Raw genomic sequence first — 18,447 nt, 5'->3', positions numbered from 1 at the left:
GGGAGCCAGGAATTTGCATTTCTAACGGCCCCCAGGTGATGCTCTGCAGCTGGTCTGGGGAGCTGACTTTGAGAACCGGGTTAGAGGAGCTTCAGGCCCCTGTGGTGAAGCATGCTGCTCATGAGAGAAAGTGGCATTGGAGAACCTTGTCCCCTACCACAGGCACCTGGCCAAGCAGGAGGTAGTGACAGCAGTGGAGGCAAGAGCCGTGGACAAACACTATTTCGAAGGCAGAGCCCACAGGACCTGCTGTCAGTGGATGTGGAGGGGGTGATGGAAAAGTTAAATCGAGGGCGACCCTTGCACGCTGGGCTGGACATTTGGGTGATTGACAGATTCATTTTCTAAGAGGGCAGAGTATTGGGGAGAAGCAAGTTTCTTTGCTGGCCAGAGGGAGGCATAAAATTCTCTCCAGCCCCCTTAGGTTTGAGATGCCTGGTGGAAAACCCAAGTGGAAACGTCAAGGGGGCCATCGGAGGTGAGTGGGAACCAGATCGGCGCGTTCTTGGGGCAGAAAGGAGGCCGCTGTGGCCGGAACCCATCAGGGAGGAGGTGAGCGGGGGCGGAGAGGTGGGCCAGGGCAGGTCAGGCCACAACAAGGAGGGCGGCTTTCCCCGGGTCGGGGGCAGGAAGTTCTGACTCAGCCACTAACCGCTTGTGAAACCCAGACCCGGGGGAGTTATCGCCCTTTTAATGGCTTCTGCGCCGGCCACGGTCACGCTTCGTCTTCACACCGTCGCGGCGGGGGCGGCCTCATTCTCACCCCGACTGCGGAGGAGGAAGCCGCCGAGGACGGGGCGAGGACCACCCTGGGTCCACGGGGCGTGTGTGGGCCGCCACTGGGCTGGAACCGTCTGGATACGGAGCATCAACCATCTCTCCGGTTTCTTCCCTCTCCTCCTTCATCCCGTTTCTGAGATGGGGAAACTGAGGCCAGATACCGTGTGCCACCTTCACACAGGCAGAGCAGGGGACCCCGGCCGCGCTCCCCTCGGACCCGGCGGCCCGCTCTCGTCCGGATCCCGCCCCAACCTGGGACCCTAACAGTTCTCGTTGGGTTCGGAAGGCGGTGCAACGCGACCCGGGGTCCAGGAGACGCACCACGCTACCCTGATTGGCGGACACCCCTGGCCCGCCCCTCCTCCTCGCCCGCCCGCCCGCCGCTCCTGCGGGTCCTGAGGCCCCATTTCCCCAGCGCCGCCAGCGCCCAGCCTCCTCCGGTCTCCACGGCGACGCCGCGCTGGCTCCTCCTTCTCCCGGCCTAGGCCCACCGCCTCCCTGTCAGCAGTCTGCGCATGCTCGGAACCCGCGCGCGGGCCAATCGGAAGCCCCCCTCATGCATTCTGGGAAATGTAGTTCAAAACCGGGCGCCCAGAGAGGCCATGTTTACGAGGGCCAATAGACCGCGGCGGCGCTCGATGCATCTTGGGAAATGTAGTTCTGGCGCTGGCAGAGCCACTTGGAGACAGGCGTGTGTGGGTCGCCACGGCAAGGGCCAATGGGAAGCCGCCTTTGCCGCGATGCTTCCCGGGAAATGTAGTTCTGTTTGAAGCCGGAGGGGTGTGTTGGGGAGCTTTGTCGGCCAGTGCAGGCGACTCTGTCTCTCAGTGTTGGGGGGAGGGGGACGGATGAGTTTGGCGCAAAGCCTGCCGGGGCATGGAGTCCCGGTGAGCTTTGTGCGCATGTGCGAGGAGGTGAGGGGCTTGGGGGGCCTCGCCTGGGTGAGTGAGGTGAGCAAGGGGGGGATAGGAGGGGGAATTGGAGGGGGGCGATTGGACGAGCCTTGGGGAGGGGGTACTGGAGGCCAGAGGAGGGAGGGATGGAAGAGTTGGGGGGAGGGGATGAGAAGGGGGCCGGGGTGAAGGGGGAGGGCGGGGAGGGGGATGGTAGAGCGAACGGGAGGGGGAGGGGGAGGGGGCTGTGGATCCTCCAGGTGGGGAAGGTGAAAGCGAGTTGGAAACTGAGGGAGGGGAGTGAGGGAGGTCCCGGGGAGGGGAAGGGGGAGGGGATTCCAGCAGGGGGAGGGGCTGGGCCCTGCGAGGAGTCTGGGGGCGCCCGGACTGACCCCGTCGGAAAGGTTTGCTTGCGGGAAGGGATTTTGGGGGAATGTCCTCGTCATGACGTATATGGGGTGCAGGTAGTTCATCCTGTGCGCCGTTTTTACGAGTACGGCCGCACTTTTACGGAGTTGTGAGATTCCTGAGGATAAGATTAATTGCCTTGTTTTCTTTTTTCCTTTTGATGGAGAGTACCCACCTCATTAGTTTGTTGCAAGGGATTAAACTCGTTAATGGGCGTACAGTGCTTTGAGGCTGTGTCTGCTGTGATCCTTGTCTGAAGCCGCCCCCCTCCCCACCTCTACCCCAGTCAGCCTCGAATACCCTCCTTTCTTTCCTGTTTTAACGCCTGTTCCAATTCGTGGTTAGGTTTCAGTGCGTGTGTTTGTTTTGTTAATAGCGGTTTCCTGAGAACCTCACAAAGTAACAAAGGTTTAAACGCTAACCCTGGTTGAGGGCTTGCTAAGTGCCCTCAGCATCTTTGTTTTCCTTCTATCTTGAATTCTTACGACGACTCGGCTTCGCATGATTTTCTCCCCCATTTGACTGCCCAGGAATGGAGATTAAGTGTGTAAAAGGTGCTGTTGTATCTTGTCCAAGGACAAATAACTGGTAGGTGGCAGAGCTGGGATTTGCTCCAGAGCCCTTGTGTGCTGAGTAAATATTTGTCCCGTGGACCAGTGGCTCTCAAGCAGGGGCGATTTTGCCCCCCGGGGGACCTGTGGCATTATCTGGAGACATTTTTGGTTGTCACAGTTGGGGAGATGCTACTGGCATCGGATGAAAAAAGGCCAAGGATGCTGCTACATATCTTCCATTGCGTAGGACGGCAGCCACGACGTAGAATTATCCAGTCTGAGATATCACTAGTGCCAGGTTAGGAAACCTTGGAATAGACAGGCGGGCCTCCCTTGAGCGCTTACTCCGTGCCGGGCCACTTCTGATTCATGCTCCCAGCAACCCCTTGTAGGGAAGGAGCTATTATTACTAGTTCTGTATTTCTGGTGTAGAAATTCAGCTCAGAGAGGGCAAGTCACGTGTCCAAGGTCACATGGCAGATAAATAGCAGAGCTGAAAGTTGAAGCCAGGCAGCCAAGCTCCAGAGCCCATCTCTTAACCATTTAATTAATCCAGCACACACAGTGGGTGCTGGGTGGAATCAGCATGCGCTCTGGAGTGAGGAAAGTTCTGGGTTCAAATCCCGCCTCTGTCACTCTGAGTGTCCGTTTCTCCTTCTCTTCAGGGGGACCCATCTCCCCAAATCACAGGGCCATTGGGAGCGTTGGGTGGGGTCATGTCAGACAGATGTCACTCAGTGGCTGTTTCCTGAGGCCCCCCAGGGTGCCTGATTGGCAGGACGATGCTGCATGGACACGGACAGACGGACACAGACAGGGGTAGGAGTGTTACAGGTGCTTCCGAGGAGGTAGCACAGGACACTGGCAGCCACAGGAGGCACTTGGACCCTCACTGGATGAGAGCACTGGTTTACACAGTGCGATGACCTTACTATCACTCACTGTGTGCTTTCTCAGGGGCAGACCCTGGGCTAGGTGACCCCAGGACCCAGAGATGAACGCTACCGGACCTGCCCCGAGGGGCTCACTGTGGACAGCCGGGAAGACGGGTACCTGTGGTCCTCCCTGACACTGCAGGCCCTTCAGCTTGATGCCCGGAGCCATGGTCCCTCCGATTCCACTCCTGTCCCAGAGGGATTTTTCTCATGGCAGAGTTTGGTTCTGTGCATCTTTCGAGACTCGACTGTGGCCCCAGTCTTCTGGGAAGCCTTCCTTGTCGCTCCCAGGCTACTGGGTCCTTAGATGGAGGGATGGGAGGGTGGAGGTGGTGCTGCAGACTGGCTCCGGAGCCAGGCAGGCGCAGGTGTGAATTCAGGCTCTGCCACTCTGCCGGGTGACTGGGCAAGACGCCTTCACCTTCTCCTTCTCCATCTGCAAAATGGGGGCAGTAACATCTGATCTCATAGGACTGATCGTCCTGTCAGTTTCCTTTGCGTGCCCCCCAGCGTGCTCAGCTCTGTATGTGGTCTCTTGCTCTTGTGAGGCTTCAGGTCTTGTGAGGGAAGAGGCACAGAAATGCGGTAATGCCAGATCTCGTTAAATGTTAAAAGAAGATTAACGAGTGCCGTGATAGCAGCTGCAGGCACTGGTGTGTGGATCCTGCGTTACTTGGATGATTTGGGGAGGCTCTCCCAGGAGGTAAGAATTGCATCCGGGCGTCAATGATGAGAAGGGGCCAGCTGAGTGAAGACAGGGAGGGAGAGAGTGGCAGGTATAAAGGCCCTGCGGTAGGACGAGCCCTACGTCTGAGAGGATCAACAGGAGCCAGTGTGGTTGGAATACGGGAGCCCAGGAGAGAAGGGTGAGAGTCGAGAGGTAGGCAGGTGCGGACCTGGCTGGAGTGAGGGGCCTGGGTTTTTGTTTTGAGTCTCACGGGAAGCAGGCGGAGGACTTAGAAAGGGAAGTGACATAATGTGATTTACACTGAGAAAAAAGTCGCTCTGATTGCTGGGGGTGATCTGATTCTAGGGTGGCAGACGTGGGGGCAGGGGGACGCTGCGGGGGCTTGTGGCAGCTGTCCCAGGAGCGAGATGATGTGTGTGGTTAAGGGCGCATGGTGATCAGGAGCCGGGCTGTGCACTCAGGCCATCCAAGAGACCGGGTCAGCTCTGCCACTCAGCCTGCCGTGGAACTGGGTTGGCCCTACCTGCAGGCCTACCAGGAAGACACTGCTGTCTGCAGGGCGCTCGCTTGGGCCACGCACAGTGCCCAGTGAACTATTCCCCATGTCATCATTACACCTTCACGGGTGGCTGTCAAGGTGACAGAGTCGGTGTGGCACTGTCCGTTCGAGGTGCTCTTGGCTGCAAGTGACAGCAGCCCAGCTGACTGGGCTTCTTGGCTTTTCTGTGACAAGAAGCAGGGAGTTCGAGTTTCCTGAGACGAGTTCAGCCAACGTTGCGGGCAGAGCCCGAGTGTGTGTCTCTTCCGTTTTCCTCTCGCCATCACAGTGTGGCTGGGGCGTCAGGCCATCATCTCCACCCGCAGGGAAGAGCCCAGGCGGAGGCGCCGGGGTAGCGTCTCTCGTGTTCGGAGAAACGTCATCCAGACGCGGACTCCTCTCAGTCTGGTTGGGCAGGCTGAGCGCGTCCATCCCCCAGTGGCCCGGGAGCCACCCTTGGTGGTTACGACCAGGCCGAGCTGCTGTAACAGAGACCCCAGGATCCAGTGGCTCAGATAAGATGGAAGAGCTTACTGTTTGCTCACGTGACGGTCCAGAGGCCTTCTAGGATGCATCAGTGCTGTGCCCCACGGGGTCCTCCTGGGTCCCTCCTGTCTTGGTCTTCCACTGTCCTTTAGGTCAGGGGTCAGCAAATGTTTTCTGGAAAGAATCAGAGAGTAGAGATCCCTGGCCGTGGGCGCAGCCTCGCAGGCTGTCCCGTGTCTGCCGTTGGAGGTCAGAAGCAGCCGTGGACGGTGCAGAGCAGACAGCTTGGCCAGGCGTCAGTGAAACCTCACTGAGAAGACAGGCTGCAGGCCAGGGGTTCTCAAAGGTGTGCACCCAGAGCACTTTATATTGCTAAAAACCCGTTGAAGGCCCCAAACCACTTTTATGTATGGGCCTTCTAGCCATGCATATATATTATTGCTAGAAACTAAAGCCAAGAAAATTTCAAAGTACTAATGCATTTAGAATTAGCAGCAATCAGCTCTTCATATGTTAATGTAAATAACATTTTTTTTAATCTGAGAAATAACCATGTTTTCCAAAATGGAAAATTGTGCATCTTGTTTCTGCACACCTCTTTAATGTCTGACTTGAAAGAAGACTGCTCGGTTCTCATATCTGCTTCTGCGTTCAGCCTGGGGCCAGGTGGCCTCCAGGGGACCCCACTGTACGGCCAGGCAAGCATGAGAGAAGAGGAAGTCACGTCTTCGTGTATGAGGAAGACAGTACTGACCTCGTAGTACACCCCAGAAGGATCTTGGGGGTCCCCAGACCACCCCAGACGGTGGTTCTAAACCAGGGTTTATTTGGGTCTGGGTCACTCTTTGCCGTGGGGCCGTTCTGTACCCTGTGGGACCTTTAGCAGTGTCCCTGGCCTCCACCCACTGGATGACAGCAGCCCTGCTCCTCCCGCCCCATCCAACAATCAAAGATGTCCCCAGACTTTTCCACAGCTTCCTGGTTGAGAACCACTATTCTGGGCTCTTGTGTCAGGGTCATAACTGAAGCCACTGCCACATCTGTGTTCCCTCCTTCAGGGAGGTGGAAGAGGAAGTGGGGGACACCAGCTTTCCCCAGGGCGGGGGTACTACAAAAAGGAGAATGGAGAAAGGACATGGGGACATGGCCACACTGCCCAGATGTGACTGGGGCCCTTTAGAGTCTCAGTCGACTTGAGCCGCCACAGCCTGGGCGGCTCAGCAACGCACAGTTTGCCACCGTTCCGGAGGTGGAAGTCCAAGATGAAGGTGCCGGCAGGGTCGGTTTGTGGAGAGACCTCTTCTTGGCTTGCAGACCGCTGCCTTCTCGCTGTGTGCTCACATGGCAGAGACAGTGCTTCCTCTTCTTGTAAGGCCACCAGTCCTGACAGATTTGGATCCAACCTTATGACCTCATTTAGTCTCAGTCACCTCCTGACAGCCCCGTTTCCAAATCCAGTCCCGCTGGGGTTAGAGCTTCAGTGTGCGAATTTGAGGGATGCAGTTCAGTCCACAGCCGTTAGCAAGGAAGACCGGGGGGTGGCTTTTGAGAGTGTCTGTGGGGGACGCAGCGTCTGGTGCGCAGACGGCGCAGAGCGGTTGTGATAACGATGCTGCTGCTGACAGCCGACATCTTGTGAGCACTTGCCGCGGGCCAGGCCCTGTTCTAAAACCCGTGTGTGTGTTCTCCTGTTTAATCTCACAGCGAAGCCGTGGGAGGAGACTGAGGTACAGCGGTGCCCAGGGTTCCCCCCCAGGGAGGGACAGAGGCAGGATTCAGACCTGGTCCGTCCCAGCAGGGGCTCAGAATCCTCTCGCTTTGACGCCTGTTGTATGCGGGCACCCAGTGCAGCACCTCACAGGCGCCGTCTCAGCAGCCCTCCCCCCAACACAAGGCGGCCGAGCGCTTCCTCTTAGAGGCGGGGTGCTGAGGCACTGAGTGAGGACATCACCTACTCCAGGTCACTCTGCTCCTAAGTGGGGTCGCTGCTCTCTGGTTCCAGACCCCGAGTCCCTGCTTGCATCCCTTCCCGGTGGGAGGGGTGGGTCCCGGAAGGACAGAGCCACGCTCTCACCATGCTCAACTTCCCTCCCCCCAGGTGCTGCTGTCCCACCAGGGCTCGCAGGCCCTCATGGAGGTCCCGTGCCCCCCGCAGCAGGCCCCGGCACCCCTGCCCGTGAAGCAGGAGCACCGGGCCGAGGGCCTGGCCCTGGACTCGCCGTGGCACCGCTTTCGCCGCTTCCACCTGGGCGACGCGCCGGGCCCCCGCGAGGCGCTCGGCCTGCTGCGTGCGCTCTGCCGGGACTGGCTGCGGCCCGAGGTGCACACCAAGGAGCAGATGCTGGAGCTGCTGGTGCTGGAGCAGTTCCTGAGCGCCTTCCCCGCCGACATCCAGGCCTGGGTGTGCAGCCGGGGGCCCCAGAGCGGCGAGGAGGCCGTGGCCCTGCTGGAGGAGCTCTGGGTGAGCCCGGGGCCGGGGGAGGGGCCCACACGCACGCCTTCCCTGCACGTGGTCCCTGTGTGTGATCCCTCCGCCTCGTCCTGTGTGTGATTCCCCGCGTGGTCTGTGTGTGTGATTCCTCTGCGTGGGCCCTGTGTGTCATTCCCCGCGTGGTCCCTGTGTGTGATCCGTCTGCGTGGTCCCTGTGTGTCATTCCCTGCGTGGTCCCTGTGTGTGATTTCCCCGCGTGGTCCCTGTGTGTGATTCCCTGTGTGGTCCCTGTGTGTGATTCCCTGCGTGGTCCCTGTGTGTGATCCCTCTGCGTGGTCCCTGCATGTGATTCCCTCTGCCTGGTCCCTGTGTGTGATCCCTCCAAGCCATTGGAGACGGGCCTGCCTTACACCTGCTCTCCAGAGGGTCGCTGGCCCTGAGCTCGTGGGAATGATGCCCCACATGTAAGCAGACAGATGAAACTGGGACCACGGTCCCCTGAGAAGAAGCCGTGATCGAGAGTGGGGTGCTTTAGGGCAGAGGGAGAGCCGCACAGCAGGACAGTACACGGGACGCCCTCCTTTCTGACACTCGTTGCAGGTTTGGGGTCCCCCAGACCTCCCTCAGGTTTGACAGTTCAGTCGAAGGACTCAAGATTCACTGGAAGCTGCCGTGCTCGGATTGTGGTTTGTCACAGTCAGACACAGATGCTTCTGTCAGGCAGGACATGCCAAAGGCTGCGGGGTCACAGCCCGGAGTCAAGGGCCGGCCTCTCTTAGGTGAGGTTACATTCTTTACACCAGGGATCAGCCGACTGCGGCCTGTGAGCCGAGCCCAGCCCGCCCCGTTTCTGTGGAGCTGACAGAGCTCACAGGGTGCACGGCCATGTCCACTCATTTATGCATCACCTGTGGCCACTCTTGCCACAGGGCAGAGCTGAGCAGTCAGATGCAGACCACGTGGCCCGCAGAGCCGAAAACCTTTAGTTTCTGGCCCTTTCCGGCAATAGCCTGCTGACCCCTGTTTAGAGCAGCACTGTCCACGAGAAATACACCGTGAGCCGCATCTGTAATCCTAAACGTTCAAGTAGTGAGAAAAGGTAAAAAGAAACAGGTGGTTTAATTTTAATACCTGGCCTTATTGAACTCAGTATATCCAAGGGGTGACCATTTCCACCCGCGGCACTTGTCACGTTTTGAGTGCTCAGTAGCCTCACGTGGCTGAGTAATGAGCAGCGGCTAGCCATGCAGAGACCTGGGAGAAGAGTGACCTGCCACAGAAGCAGCCAGTGCAAAGGCCCCGGGGTGGCTGGAGAGGCTAGTGAACGAGGGGGGGGGTGTAAGTGACATGAGGTCAGAGGCAGGCAGACGATGGGGGTCAGGAGTCAGAAAGAATGGCAACATATTCACCACGAATGCCTGTGATCACCTGCCAGGTGCTGGAGCGTAGCCGTGGAGGAGGCAGGGTCCCGTGAGGCAGAGAGCAGACCCTCAGTCCCCTCCAGCGGGGCACCCGCCCTTCCTCCGATGGGACACTTACTGTGGAGGTGACTGGCGGCATCCACACTGCCCAGTCCAGGGGACTCGTCTGTCTCTCTTCTCGCCTAGCTTGCCCACCTCCCACCCAATCTCCCCTAAAACACGCCCCTCTCTCACTTGCTGGGACGTGGCTCGCCCTCGATTTCCTCCCCTCACGGCCACCTCTTCCCACACCCCGCTCCTCAGAACCTCCCCGGGGCAGTGTTTCCCGGAGTTGGTTCTGAGTTTCCTCTCGCTCCTGTCACAAGTTACCACAAACTCAGTGCCTTGAGAACAACACAGGTTTATTCTCTTAGAGTTCTGGAGGTCAGGGGTCCGAAACGGGTCTCCCTGGGCTGAACCCAAGGTGTCAACACAGCAGGGCTGGCTCCTCCTGGAGGCTCCAGAGGAGGATCTATTCCCTGCCTTTTCCAGCTTCTAGAGGCATCTGCATCCCTTGGCTCGTGGCCCCTTCCCCCGTCTTGAAAGCATGTCACTCTGATCTCTGCTTCTGTGATCACGTCCCCTCCTATGACTTTGATCCTTTTATTTCTGTCTTTTGCTTCGAAGGACCCTCGTGATGACGCCGGGCCCATCTGGGTAATCTAGGGTCATGTCCCCACGCCAGGATCCTTAATTTATCGCATCTGCAAAGTCCCGTGCCTTTACCCTGTGAGGTCACCCAGTCACAAGTTTCGGGGATCAGGACGTGGACATCTTGGAGGCAGCTGTTCTGTCTCCCACAGGGCAGGTGGACACGGGACGAACGGGAGGCGGTGTGGGGACTCAGCATTAGGCTCAGCGTGGAGCCGGCTGGTCCCTGTGCGTTCTCTGCCCACCTCAGGAGACGCTCTCGCCCCGTGCTGGGCTGCCTTCATCACCTCTGTCACCTTTGCTTATGTCTCTGTTTAGTAAGAGCAGGCCTGGGGCTCGGACCTTCCAGGGGGTCAGTAGACACTGTTTTGTGTAACTGTTGAATTTCCCGTGGCCTCTCTGTATAAGACTGTTTTTCTGTTTCTGATAATGATATAAAACTATTTTAAGTAAAAGTAGAAAGGAGTAATAATAACCCGAGTGCCATGCCACTGAGCTCAGAGGGTGGTGGTGTACACAGAAGCTGCCCTCTGCGAAAGGCCATTTCCATGAGGGTGTCTCTGGGTCCTCGCCTGTCCCCAGCCGAGCCGTCCCTGACACGGCGAGGAAGGAGAGAGACGAGGACAGCCAAGTGCATGCGCGTGCATGGGTGTGAGGCAGTGTTCGTGACTCCACTGTGTGTGAGAACACCTGGGAGCTTTGAAAAACGCCGGTGGTGCCAGGACCTACGCTTGGGTTCTGAGTTCGTCCTCATGGGTGGGAGGGGACTTGGCTTCACTATTTTTTTGAACCTTTTTTCTGGATGTACAGCTCTTTGTGTTTTTTGTGTTTTTCTTTTAGATTGGCACCTGAGCTAACATCTATTGCCAATCTTCTTTTTTTCTCTTCTCTTCTTCTTCTTCCCAAAACCCCCCGGTACGTGGTTGTATATTCTAGTTGTGAGTGCCTCTGGTTGTGGCATGTGGGACGCCGCCTCAACATGGCCTGATGAGCGGTGCCATATCCGCACCCAGGATCCGAACTATCCAAACCCTGGGCCGCCGAAGTGGAGCACATGAACATAACCACTTGGCCATGGGGCGGCCCCATCTGTGTGTTTTTAACATGACAGATTCTTGTGACCACCGCCACAGTCAGGATAGGGAACTGTGCCATCACCGCAAAGCGCTCCCTCGAGTCGCCCCTTCACAGTCACCCCCTCATAGTCACCCCACACCGGTGACCTGCGCAGTTTCCCCTCACGACAGTCTCATCTCCGTGGAATGTGGTCCATGGACTCAGGGTGCAGCCTTCGAGACCAGCTCTTTCGCTCAGCACGATGCTTTTGAGAGTCACCCGTGTGGCCTCGTGCATCCGTAGTCGGTTCCTTTTTACTGCCAGAGAATCCGCGGCCTGGGTGTGGCGTGAGTTGTTTCTCCCTCCCCCATGAAGGCCCCACATGGTCTCCAGCGTCGCGTGACTGTGAACGCAGCTGCTGACTCTGGGCAGAGGCGCCTGTGTGCGCGTGGCTCTCATTTATCCAGGGTGAGCGCCCAGCAGCAGGCGGGTGGCCGGCTTCCACGACAGGTGCATTTAATTCATGAGGAACTGCTGAACCGCTTTCCCAGGAGGCCGTGCCTCTTGGCGACCCCAGCATCAATGTGTGAGTCTCCATGATTCTGAGGACTCTTCTCAGTGCCTTGGCTTCCAGGGCTGAGAGAATCCCTTCCTGGCCAAGTCGGCCGTGTAGAATTTATTACTTTTCCACCATCTGTCTAGCGCTGACTAGAACGTGGACTCTTGTGGGCAGGGACCCTGTCTGTCTTGTCAGTGAAGTGTCCCTGGTGCTTAGGATCATGCCTGGCACAGAGTAGGTGCTCATTAAGGAGAAGGTGCACAGCCCTCCCCAGGCCTCCCTTGTCCTGCCCCAAAGGAGAAGGGTTGAAGGGGCGAGCGCAGGCGTGGTCGCCTCCCTCACCTCTGCCGAGGGAGCACCTGGCCTGTTCTGCAGGTGAGGGAGGAGGCGCAGGGAGGTGGACCGCCCTGGCTGTGGTCACCGGGCGCCCAGTTCCCGCCACAGTAACCCGGGGTGGGGGGCGGCGTCTGCCAGCCCAAGACACCCAAAGAATGGCTGCTGGGCGGGCAGGAGCAGCGAGGTGGGGAGAACCCGCCTGGTCAGCACAGTGGGAAAGGCCGGCCAGTCTGTGTCTTAGGATCGGAATTCGGGGGTCCTGGGGCTCCAGGCAGCCGGCTTCGGGAACGTGACAGCCACGTTGGTGGACAAGGCAGGGGCTCGGACGTGTGGCGGCACAGAGGCTTGCGGTCATCCAGGGCAGGTGACAGGCAGTGTGGTGGCTCCAGCTGGAGCCCAGGAGGCTGAGAGGTCAGCAGGAGTCGGGTCAGAAAGACCTCGAATCTACAGAGAAAACAGTCCGACCTCCTCATGTGGCTGGGAGGCCTGTGCGAGGTGGGCCTGCCAGCCCCCCTGCCCTTGCGGCCTCCACCCCGGCCTCCAGCGCCTCCCTGACGGCTTGGCTTTTCGTAGCCTCACCTCACGTAATCTCACCTCTCCCTTCATCTCTTCACTAATCCGTTCAAGCAGATGTGAGCGATGCTAGACCCTGACATCCCCTGTCGCAGCTCTCTGAGGCAACCGTGCAGCTGCTCGTCGGGAGCGCGGCCCCGGCTGAGGGGTGGGCCCCGTGTGCTGTCGCACAGCACCCAGCAGACAGCTGAGAGGCACGGGGTCAGGCTTTGTCGAAGACGCGAGTGGGCTCCAGGACCAAGCTCCAACTTGAGCCCGTGGGCCTGAGCTGCCGTGGATGGGCACTGCTGTGTACCAGCCCCCAGACCACCCTCACGTTGACACCAGCTGCAAGTTCAGGGGTCCCCAGGAGCCCCCTCGGGTTCAGCAGTTCACGAGAAGGACTGAGAACTCGCTGAGAGCTGCACGCGTGCGGCCAGCGCTGAGCACTGCTGCCGAGGAGGCTCCTGAGCCTGGCGTGCAGGGTTTTTATCGAGGTTGGCTGCATAGACAGCTGGCTGCCCGTGGCTGACCTTAATCTCCCGTCCCTCTGGAGGTCGAGCTGATACCGCATGCCCGAAAGGGCCCCCGTGAATCCCAGCGCGGCACATCTGGATGGCCCCAGGCCCCTGTGGGAGCAGAGACACTCTTACTGGGCAGGACATTACAGAGGCATGAAGGTTACTCCCCCTCCCAGGAGCTGGACGCAAGGGCCCAACATCACTTTGGGCAAGGCTGACCCTTTACTGCACAAAATGCAGCATCTCCTCCAGTCTCCACACGGTCCTGAGGGGTCAGTATGGGGTACGGTTATCCTTTCTACTTCTCAGGTGAAGATACTGAGGTGAGAAGTCAAGCAACTGGCCCAAGGTCACACAGCTTGTTGGGGGGCAGCAGAGGGATTAGAATCCATGTACTGTGGCTCGAAATTGCTGCTTCTAATCCCTGAGCCTCAGCCGCCTAGCCCACAGCCCGCTCCCAGCCCCACGGCTGCTCTGCTCCGTATCTTCCTGTGGGTGGTGCCGGGTCCAGCGTCCTGTGTCTGTGACCCCGAACCAGAGTGCCCATAGGGTCCCCCAGGGGGTGAAGGTTCTCAGGCTTTTGTGTGCCCTGGGATCGCCAGAGGACCACCGGCAGTGCCACTTCCTGGGCTCCAAGACCAGGCATGCTGACCAGGTGCAGCTGAGGCTGGGGATGGCAGGCACCGGGCAGGCATCCTGCTCCCGCCACGCCTGCACCTGGCCAGCCTCCCCCAGGGTCCTGGGAGCCACTGAGGGCCAGGGAGTCGGGGAGTTCTCACGCTGCCTGCTTAGTGTCCACCGGCCCGAGTGGGGACTCAGGTGAGGCTGGGTGCGCCAGCCCCCTCCGAACTACACCAGATTGGAAGTGACTTGCTTGGTGTCCCACCAGCAGGTCTGTGGGGGAGGCACCCAGGGACCTGGTTGGCCTCATGCCAGACCCCTTCCCCACGCCTCGGCTCTCCCATATCCTGATCCTCCTCTTCAGGGAACCTTTCCTGATGGATCTGAGCGAAGCCAGACTGTTTGGCCCTTTCGTGCCCCATCCGTTCATTCGCTCAGCATCTGCCGTAAGAGGGACCAGGAATGGGAACCTCTTCCACGGTGGTGGGAGTGCACAGTGGTGCAGCTGTGGTGGAAAACAGCCTGCAGTTCCCCAGAAGCTTAAATAGGGTGATATGTGAGCCCACAGTTCACTCCTGAGTGTCCACCCTAGAGAGACGAAAACAACGTCCACACGAAGCTCGTGTGTGGTGCGGTCTGAGGACAGCAGGGTGGCAGCGTTCAGAATGGCCCAAAAGGGGAGACACCCCACACGTCCCCAAGTTGGGGAGTGGATAAACAAAATGTGTGATGTTCATATAAGGGAATATTACTCGGCCATAAAAAGAATGCAGTGCTGACACACACTACAGCTGGGATGAATATCGGAAACATTGTGGGGGAAAAAGTGAAAGAACCCAGTCAGGACCACGTATTGCATGATCCCATTTATATGAGGTTTCTGGAATGGGCAAATCCATAGAGACAGAAGGTACATTGGTGGTTCCCAGGGGAGTGACTGCTGAGGGGCTCGAGATTTGGGAGGGATGAAATATTCTAAAATTGACTGTGGTGATGGTTGCACAACTCTGAATATACTGAAAACCGATGAATTGTATTTCAGGTGTGTGAATTCTGTAGCAGGTGAATCACATCTCAATAAAGCTGTTAAAAAGTGCAGTGGGACGGGTACCAGGATAGGGGTGGCAGAGATGAGGGCTCGGTCAGTTCCTGAAGGACGTAGAGGGAGACAGGGTGAAGGGAATGGGAGAGGGGGTTCCAGGGACAGTGGATAGCGTGTGCAAGAGAGCGGAGGTTGGAGAGAGCCTGGCATGCCCAGGACACCATAAGCTGATTACTGTTCTAGGCAGGTACCCAGCTAGAGGTGGGGCTGGAGGGGGTGGCAGGGGCCAGGGCACGCTGGGCCTTGTGGGCTGCAGCAGAAGCAAGCAGGGGACAGTGCCTGTGGCACACACCACAGCGCCCTGAGCTGCAGGAGTGATCAGGAATCAGTTCACTGCCCCGGTGGAAAGGTGACCATGCAGTGTCCATCCTGCCCCTGCCAGACAGTGGGCATTTATAGATCCCAAGCACTGTACTCTTATGGAAGGCTCCGGAAGCTCCCTGCTGAGTCCTCTCACCAACCGACAGAATTTTAGGCATGGCTAATTTTCACCCTGATGGTTACTTTAGTCCAAAAGCATCTGAAACAAGTGAAATGGGAGAAAAGGGTTTAGATGCATGTTACTCATGAGTCAGGTCTCCTCCATCGGCTCCAGAAGAATTCTGATCTTTTCCTCGAGGACGTGGCCTTGAGGAACAGTGACAATAGCGTAAGGAACCGAAAACTTTAGCCTTCGTTATTCCTGGCTGGCACCGTCCTGCTCAGAAGCTGTCCACCGCTTGAGCGGGGGAAGAGTTCCACTCTGAACCTACTTAAATTTTTTCTGAGTTAAAAGTCGCTTATGTGTTTTTCCTCTGCATTTTGTCAAGGAGTTTGCAAGGGGCAGTAAGAAACTAAAGTAAAATTTAAAGCAGGCATATCAGTTATCTATTGTGCATAACAAATGACCCCAGACTTAATTAAAACAGTAAAACATCATCTCATGCAGTTTCTGTGGGTCAGGAATTTGGGGCGGATCTGGCAGTGAAGATGTTGGCCGGGGCTGTGGTCACCTGAAGGCTGGCCTGGGGCTGGAGGACCTCCCTCACGTGGTGGGCAGGAGGCCTAGCTCCTCACCCCGTGGGCCTCGCCGTGGGTGGCTGAGCGTCCTCCAGCAGGACAGCCGGTGTCCCCCAGAGCAAGCGGTAGCACTTGGACTGGCTGAAGGTGGTGGGGACAGAGGTGGAAAAATAGAGGCTCTCGCCCAGGTGTCTCAATTTGGAATGTGGTGTCTCTCATTTCAGGGACCAGCCATGAGGGCCCCTCGGGATGCAACAGAAGGCTCTGGGGTCAGCGCTGGAAAGGAAGACAGTGGGATGGTTCCCTTAGGTGAGCAGCTCACCCCCTTTCCCGCACCGCTCTCCTCTCCTTGCCCAAGGGGGGTCCCCCTCCTGCCCGTCCTTCATTTGTTCAGTGACCGACCCTGGCATCCCTCCTGTGTGTCAGGCCCTGTGCTGGGCACCAGGGCTGGAGATGGCTCAGACATTCCCCTGCCCTGGAGGGCACAGCGAGTGGGGGTCAGACAGGACAGCGAGCCCCCAGTGAGCATCCCAGCCGCTGGTGTGTGCCAGGTCTCTGAAATCCCACGGCAGCCCTTTGAGATATGCGCCATTGTCATGGCCTTAGCCCTGCCCTCGCTGCGCTGTGAGGCCGAGATGACATGCTCCATACGTGCCAGGCACCCAGGCAGAGAGCAACAGGTGTTAGCCGTTGCTATTCTTATTAGGCCTGTCCAAGTGCGAAACAAAACCAAAGGTTGCTTATCTCCCTGTAGTTCCATAGGGCAGTTTGAAGACCTGGGGAAAGGAGATACATGGTTCAGCTCTCCAGCCAGCTTACCCATCCCCACTCCCCCACCCACCCGTTGGTCTGCCTGGGTACCCACTCAGGTACCTGCACCCTGGCACATCACACAGCCCACCCCCCCCCCCCCCCCCCCACTCACCCATCAGTCTGCCCTCCTGCGCATCCATCTACCGGCCTCCCCCATACGCTCTCCCCCATCCACCAGCCATCCCTCCTACATCTATTTATTGGGCACTTACTGTGCACCAGGGACTGTGCTGTACCGGGGACACAGGGACGAAGAAGAAGCCCACGGTCAACCCTCTTCCCATCCCAATGGTTTCCTGGCGTTAACTGTCCCCAGGCCCGCCCCGGCACTGCCCTTCCTAACCATCGCACCCCTGGCACCCCGCCGCCCCGTTTTGCGCGGAGCCGCCGGCCGCCCTGACTCTGCGTCTTTGCCTGGCAGGAGATGCGGCCACGGGGGCTGAGGAGCTGGCGACGGGGGACGCCCAGGCCGCGCGTCCCTACAAGCAGGAGCCGGGCAGCCCCCCGCCCGCGCCCGGCCCGCCCGCGCCCGGCCCGCCCGCCTTCCTGACGGCCCCGGGCGCCGCGTCCTGCCCCGAGTGCGGCAAGGCCTCGCTGAAGCCGGCGCACCTGCTGCGCCACCGGCAGAGCCACTCGGGCGAGAAGCCGCACGCCTGCCCCGAGTGCGGCAAGGCCTTCCGGCGCAAGGAGCACCTGCGGCGCCACCGCGGCACGCACCCTGGCGGCCCCGGGCCGGCCCTGCGTCCGCTGCCCGCGCGCGAGAAGCCGCACGCCTGCTGCGAGTGCGGCAAGACCTTCTACTGGCGCGAGCACCTGGTGCGCCACCGCAAGACGCACTCGGGCGCGCGGCCGTTCGCCTGCTGGCAGTGCGGCAAGGGCTTCGGGCGCCGCGAGCACGTGCTGCGCCACCAGCGCATCCACGGCCGCGCGGCGGGCGGCGCTGGCGGGCCGGCACCCACGGGCCCCGAGGGCGGGGGGACCTTCCCGCCTTGGCCGCTAGGGTAGCCGCCGCCGCCCTTGGCGGTCCAGGCCCCGTCCCGCAGCCCTCCTCCAGCAGCGGCTCCTTGCCTGCCTCTCTCCATCCGCTCCTCCCCGTCTGACTTCCCCAAGTCCTAACGCTCTGTGTGCCCTGCTGACTCTTCCTGTCCAGAGCTCCCTGTCCTACTCAGACGTGAGGTGAGCTCTGTCATCCTGCCTGACCTCCCAGCCTCTCCCACGCTGTAAAAGGTGCCTCCCCGTGTCCTCCCTTTCCCCCTCCCCTCCCGCTTCCCTCCTTTCCTGTCCACTCACTCCCTACCCTCAACGTGGAGAACAAGGTGGGCCAGGAGCTCAGAAGAGGAGCGAGGGCAGTAGCAGCAGGCCCGGCCCCATTGATCAAGAGGAGGCTGGAGGAAGGGGACCGGATCTTGTCCCTAGGAGACCCTTCAGGACAGACTGAGGGACAGATGGGGACGGGGGGGATGGTTGACAGGACGGTCGGGGGCCTGGCGGTGGGCTCCTCCATCTCCCTTTCCTCCCTGCAAGCCAGGAAGGCATGAGATGGACAGAGATGCCTGCTCATGGCAAGCGCATCGGAGATGACAGTTCACCAGCATCTGCAGAGTAATAAAGTCACTGATGAGGTGTGCAGACCCAGAGTCCCAGGTTCTGTCCTAGGCGGCCGCCCTCCACAAGCTGAACGCGTCTCGAAGCGGGCTCTGTGGGTCCCACCTCGGACCCCCTGAGTATGCGGGAGGCTTTGAGAGTCTGGGCTCAGCCCTGGGGCATGGTCCCCTGCTGAGCCTAGAGATGAGGAGTCCCGTTAGGCGACAGGACGTGAGTTTTCACCCACGTCTGCACAGCGCAGCAAGTGCTCACGCACGTCACCTCGTGGACCCACCTGGTGGCCCCAGGAGCAAGTCTCCCCACTTGCATCTTAGAGAGACAGGAGGAGGGACCCAGCCCAGCGCCAAACTGGCTACATAGTCTTAGGTCACACTCCTCTCTGAGCCTCAGTTTCCACATCTGTAAAGAACAATGATGCCCACCTCCCTTGCTAAGAGTATTACTTGGGGTAGGTCACCC

At 59.1% G+C, this 18,447-nt stretch overlaps 1 protein-coding gene across 9 annotated transcripts; it reads left to right on the top strand.

Moving 5' to 3' along the window:
- The first annotated feature begins 5 nt into the window (after positions 1 to 5).
- Positions 6 to 18,012, top strand: ZNF444 (zinc finger protein 444). 9 transcript variants are annotated; one of them, XM_046681610.1, is made up of 5 exons: positions 6 to 181; positions 416 to 552; positions 7,381 to 7,743; positions 15,795 to 15,879; positions 16,805 to 18,012. In XM_046681610.1, the coding sequence occupies exons 1-5, from the start codon at positions 112 to 114 to the stop codon at positions 17,386 to 17,388; spliced, it is 1,239 nt and encodes a 412-aa protein (XP_046537566.1). In that variant the 5' UTR covers positions 6 to 111; the 3' UTR covers positions 17,389 to 18,012. The 9 variants fall into 9 exon arrangements, with proteins under 9 accessions (XP_046537566.1, XP_046537571.1, XP_046537574.1 ...); XM_046681615.1 differs by having other exon boundaries at positions 131 to 181; positions 416 to 478; XM_046681618.1 differs by having other exon boundaries at positions 153 to 251.
- The last annotated feature ends 435 nt before the right edge of the window (positions 18,013 to 18,447 follow it).

The sequence above is a fragment of the Equus quagga genome, chromosome 13 (assembly GCF_021613505.1).
Source record: "Equus quagga isolate Etosha38 chromosome 13, UCLA_HA_Equagga_1.0, whole genome shotgun sequence".
Taxonomy (NCBI): Eukaryota; Metazoa; Chordata; class Mammalia; order Perissodactyla; family Equidae; genus Equus; species Equus quagga.
This window is presented reverse-complemented; position numbering and strand designations above follow the sequence as displayed.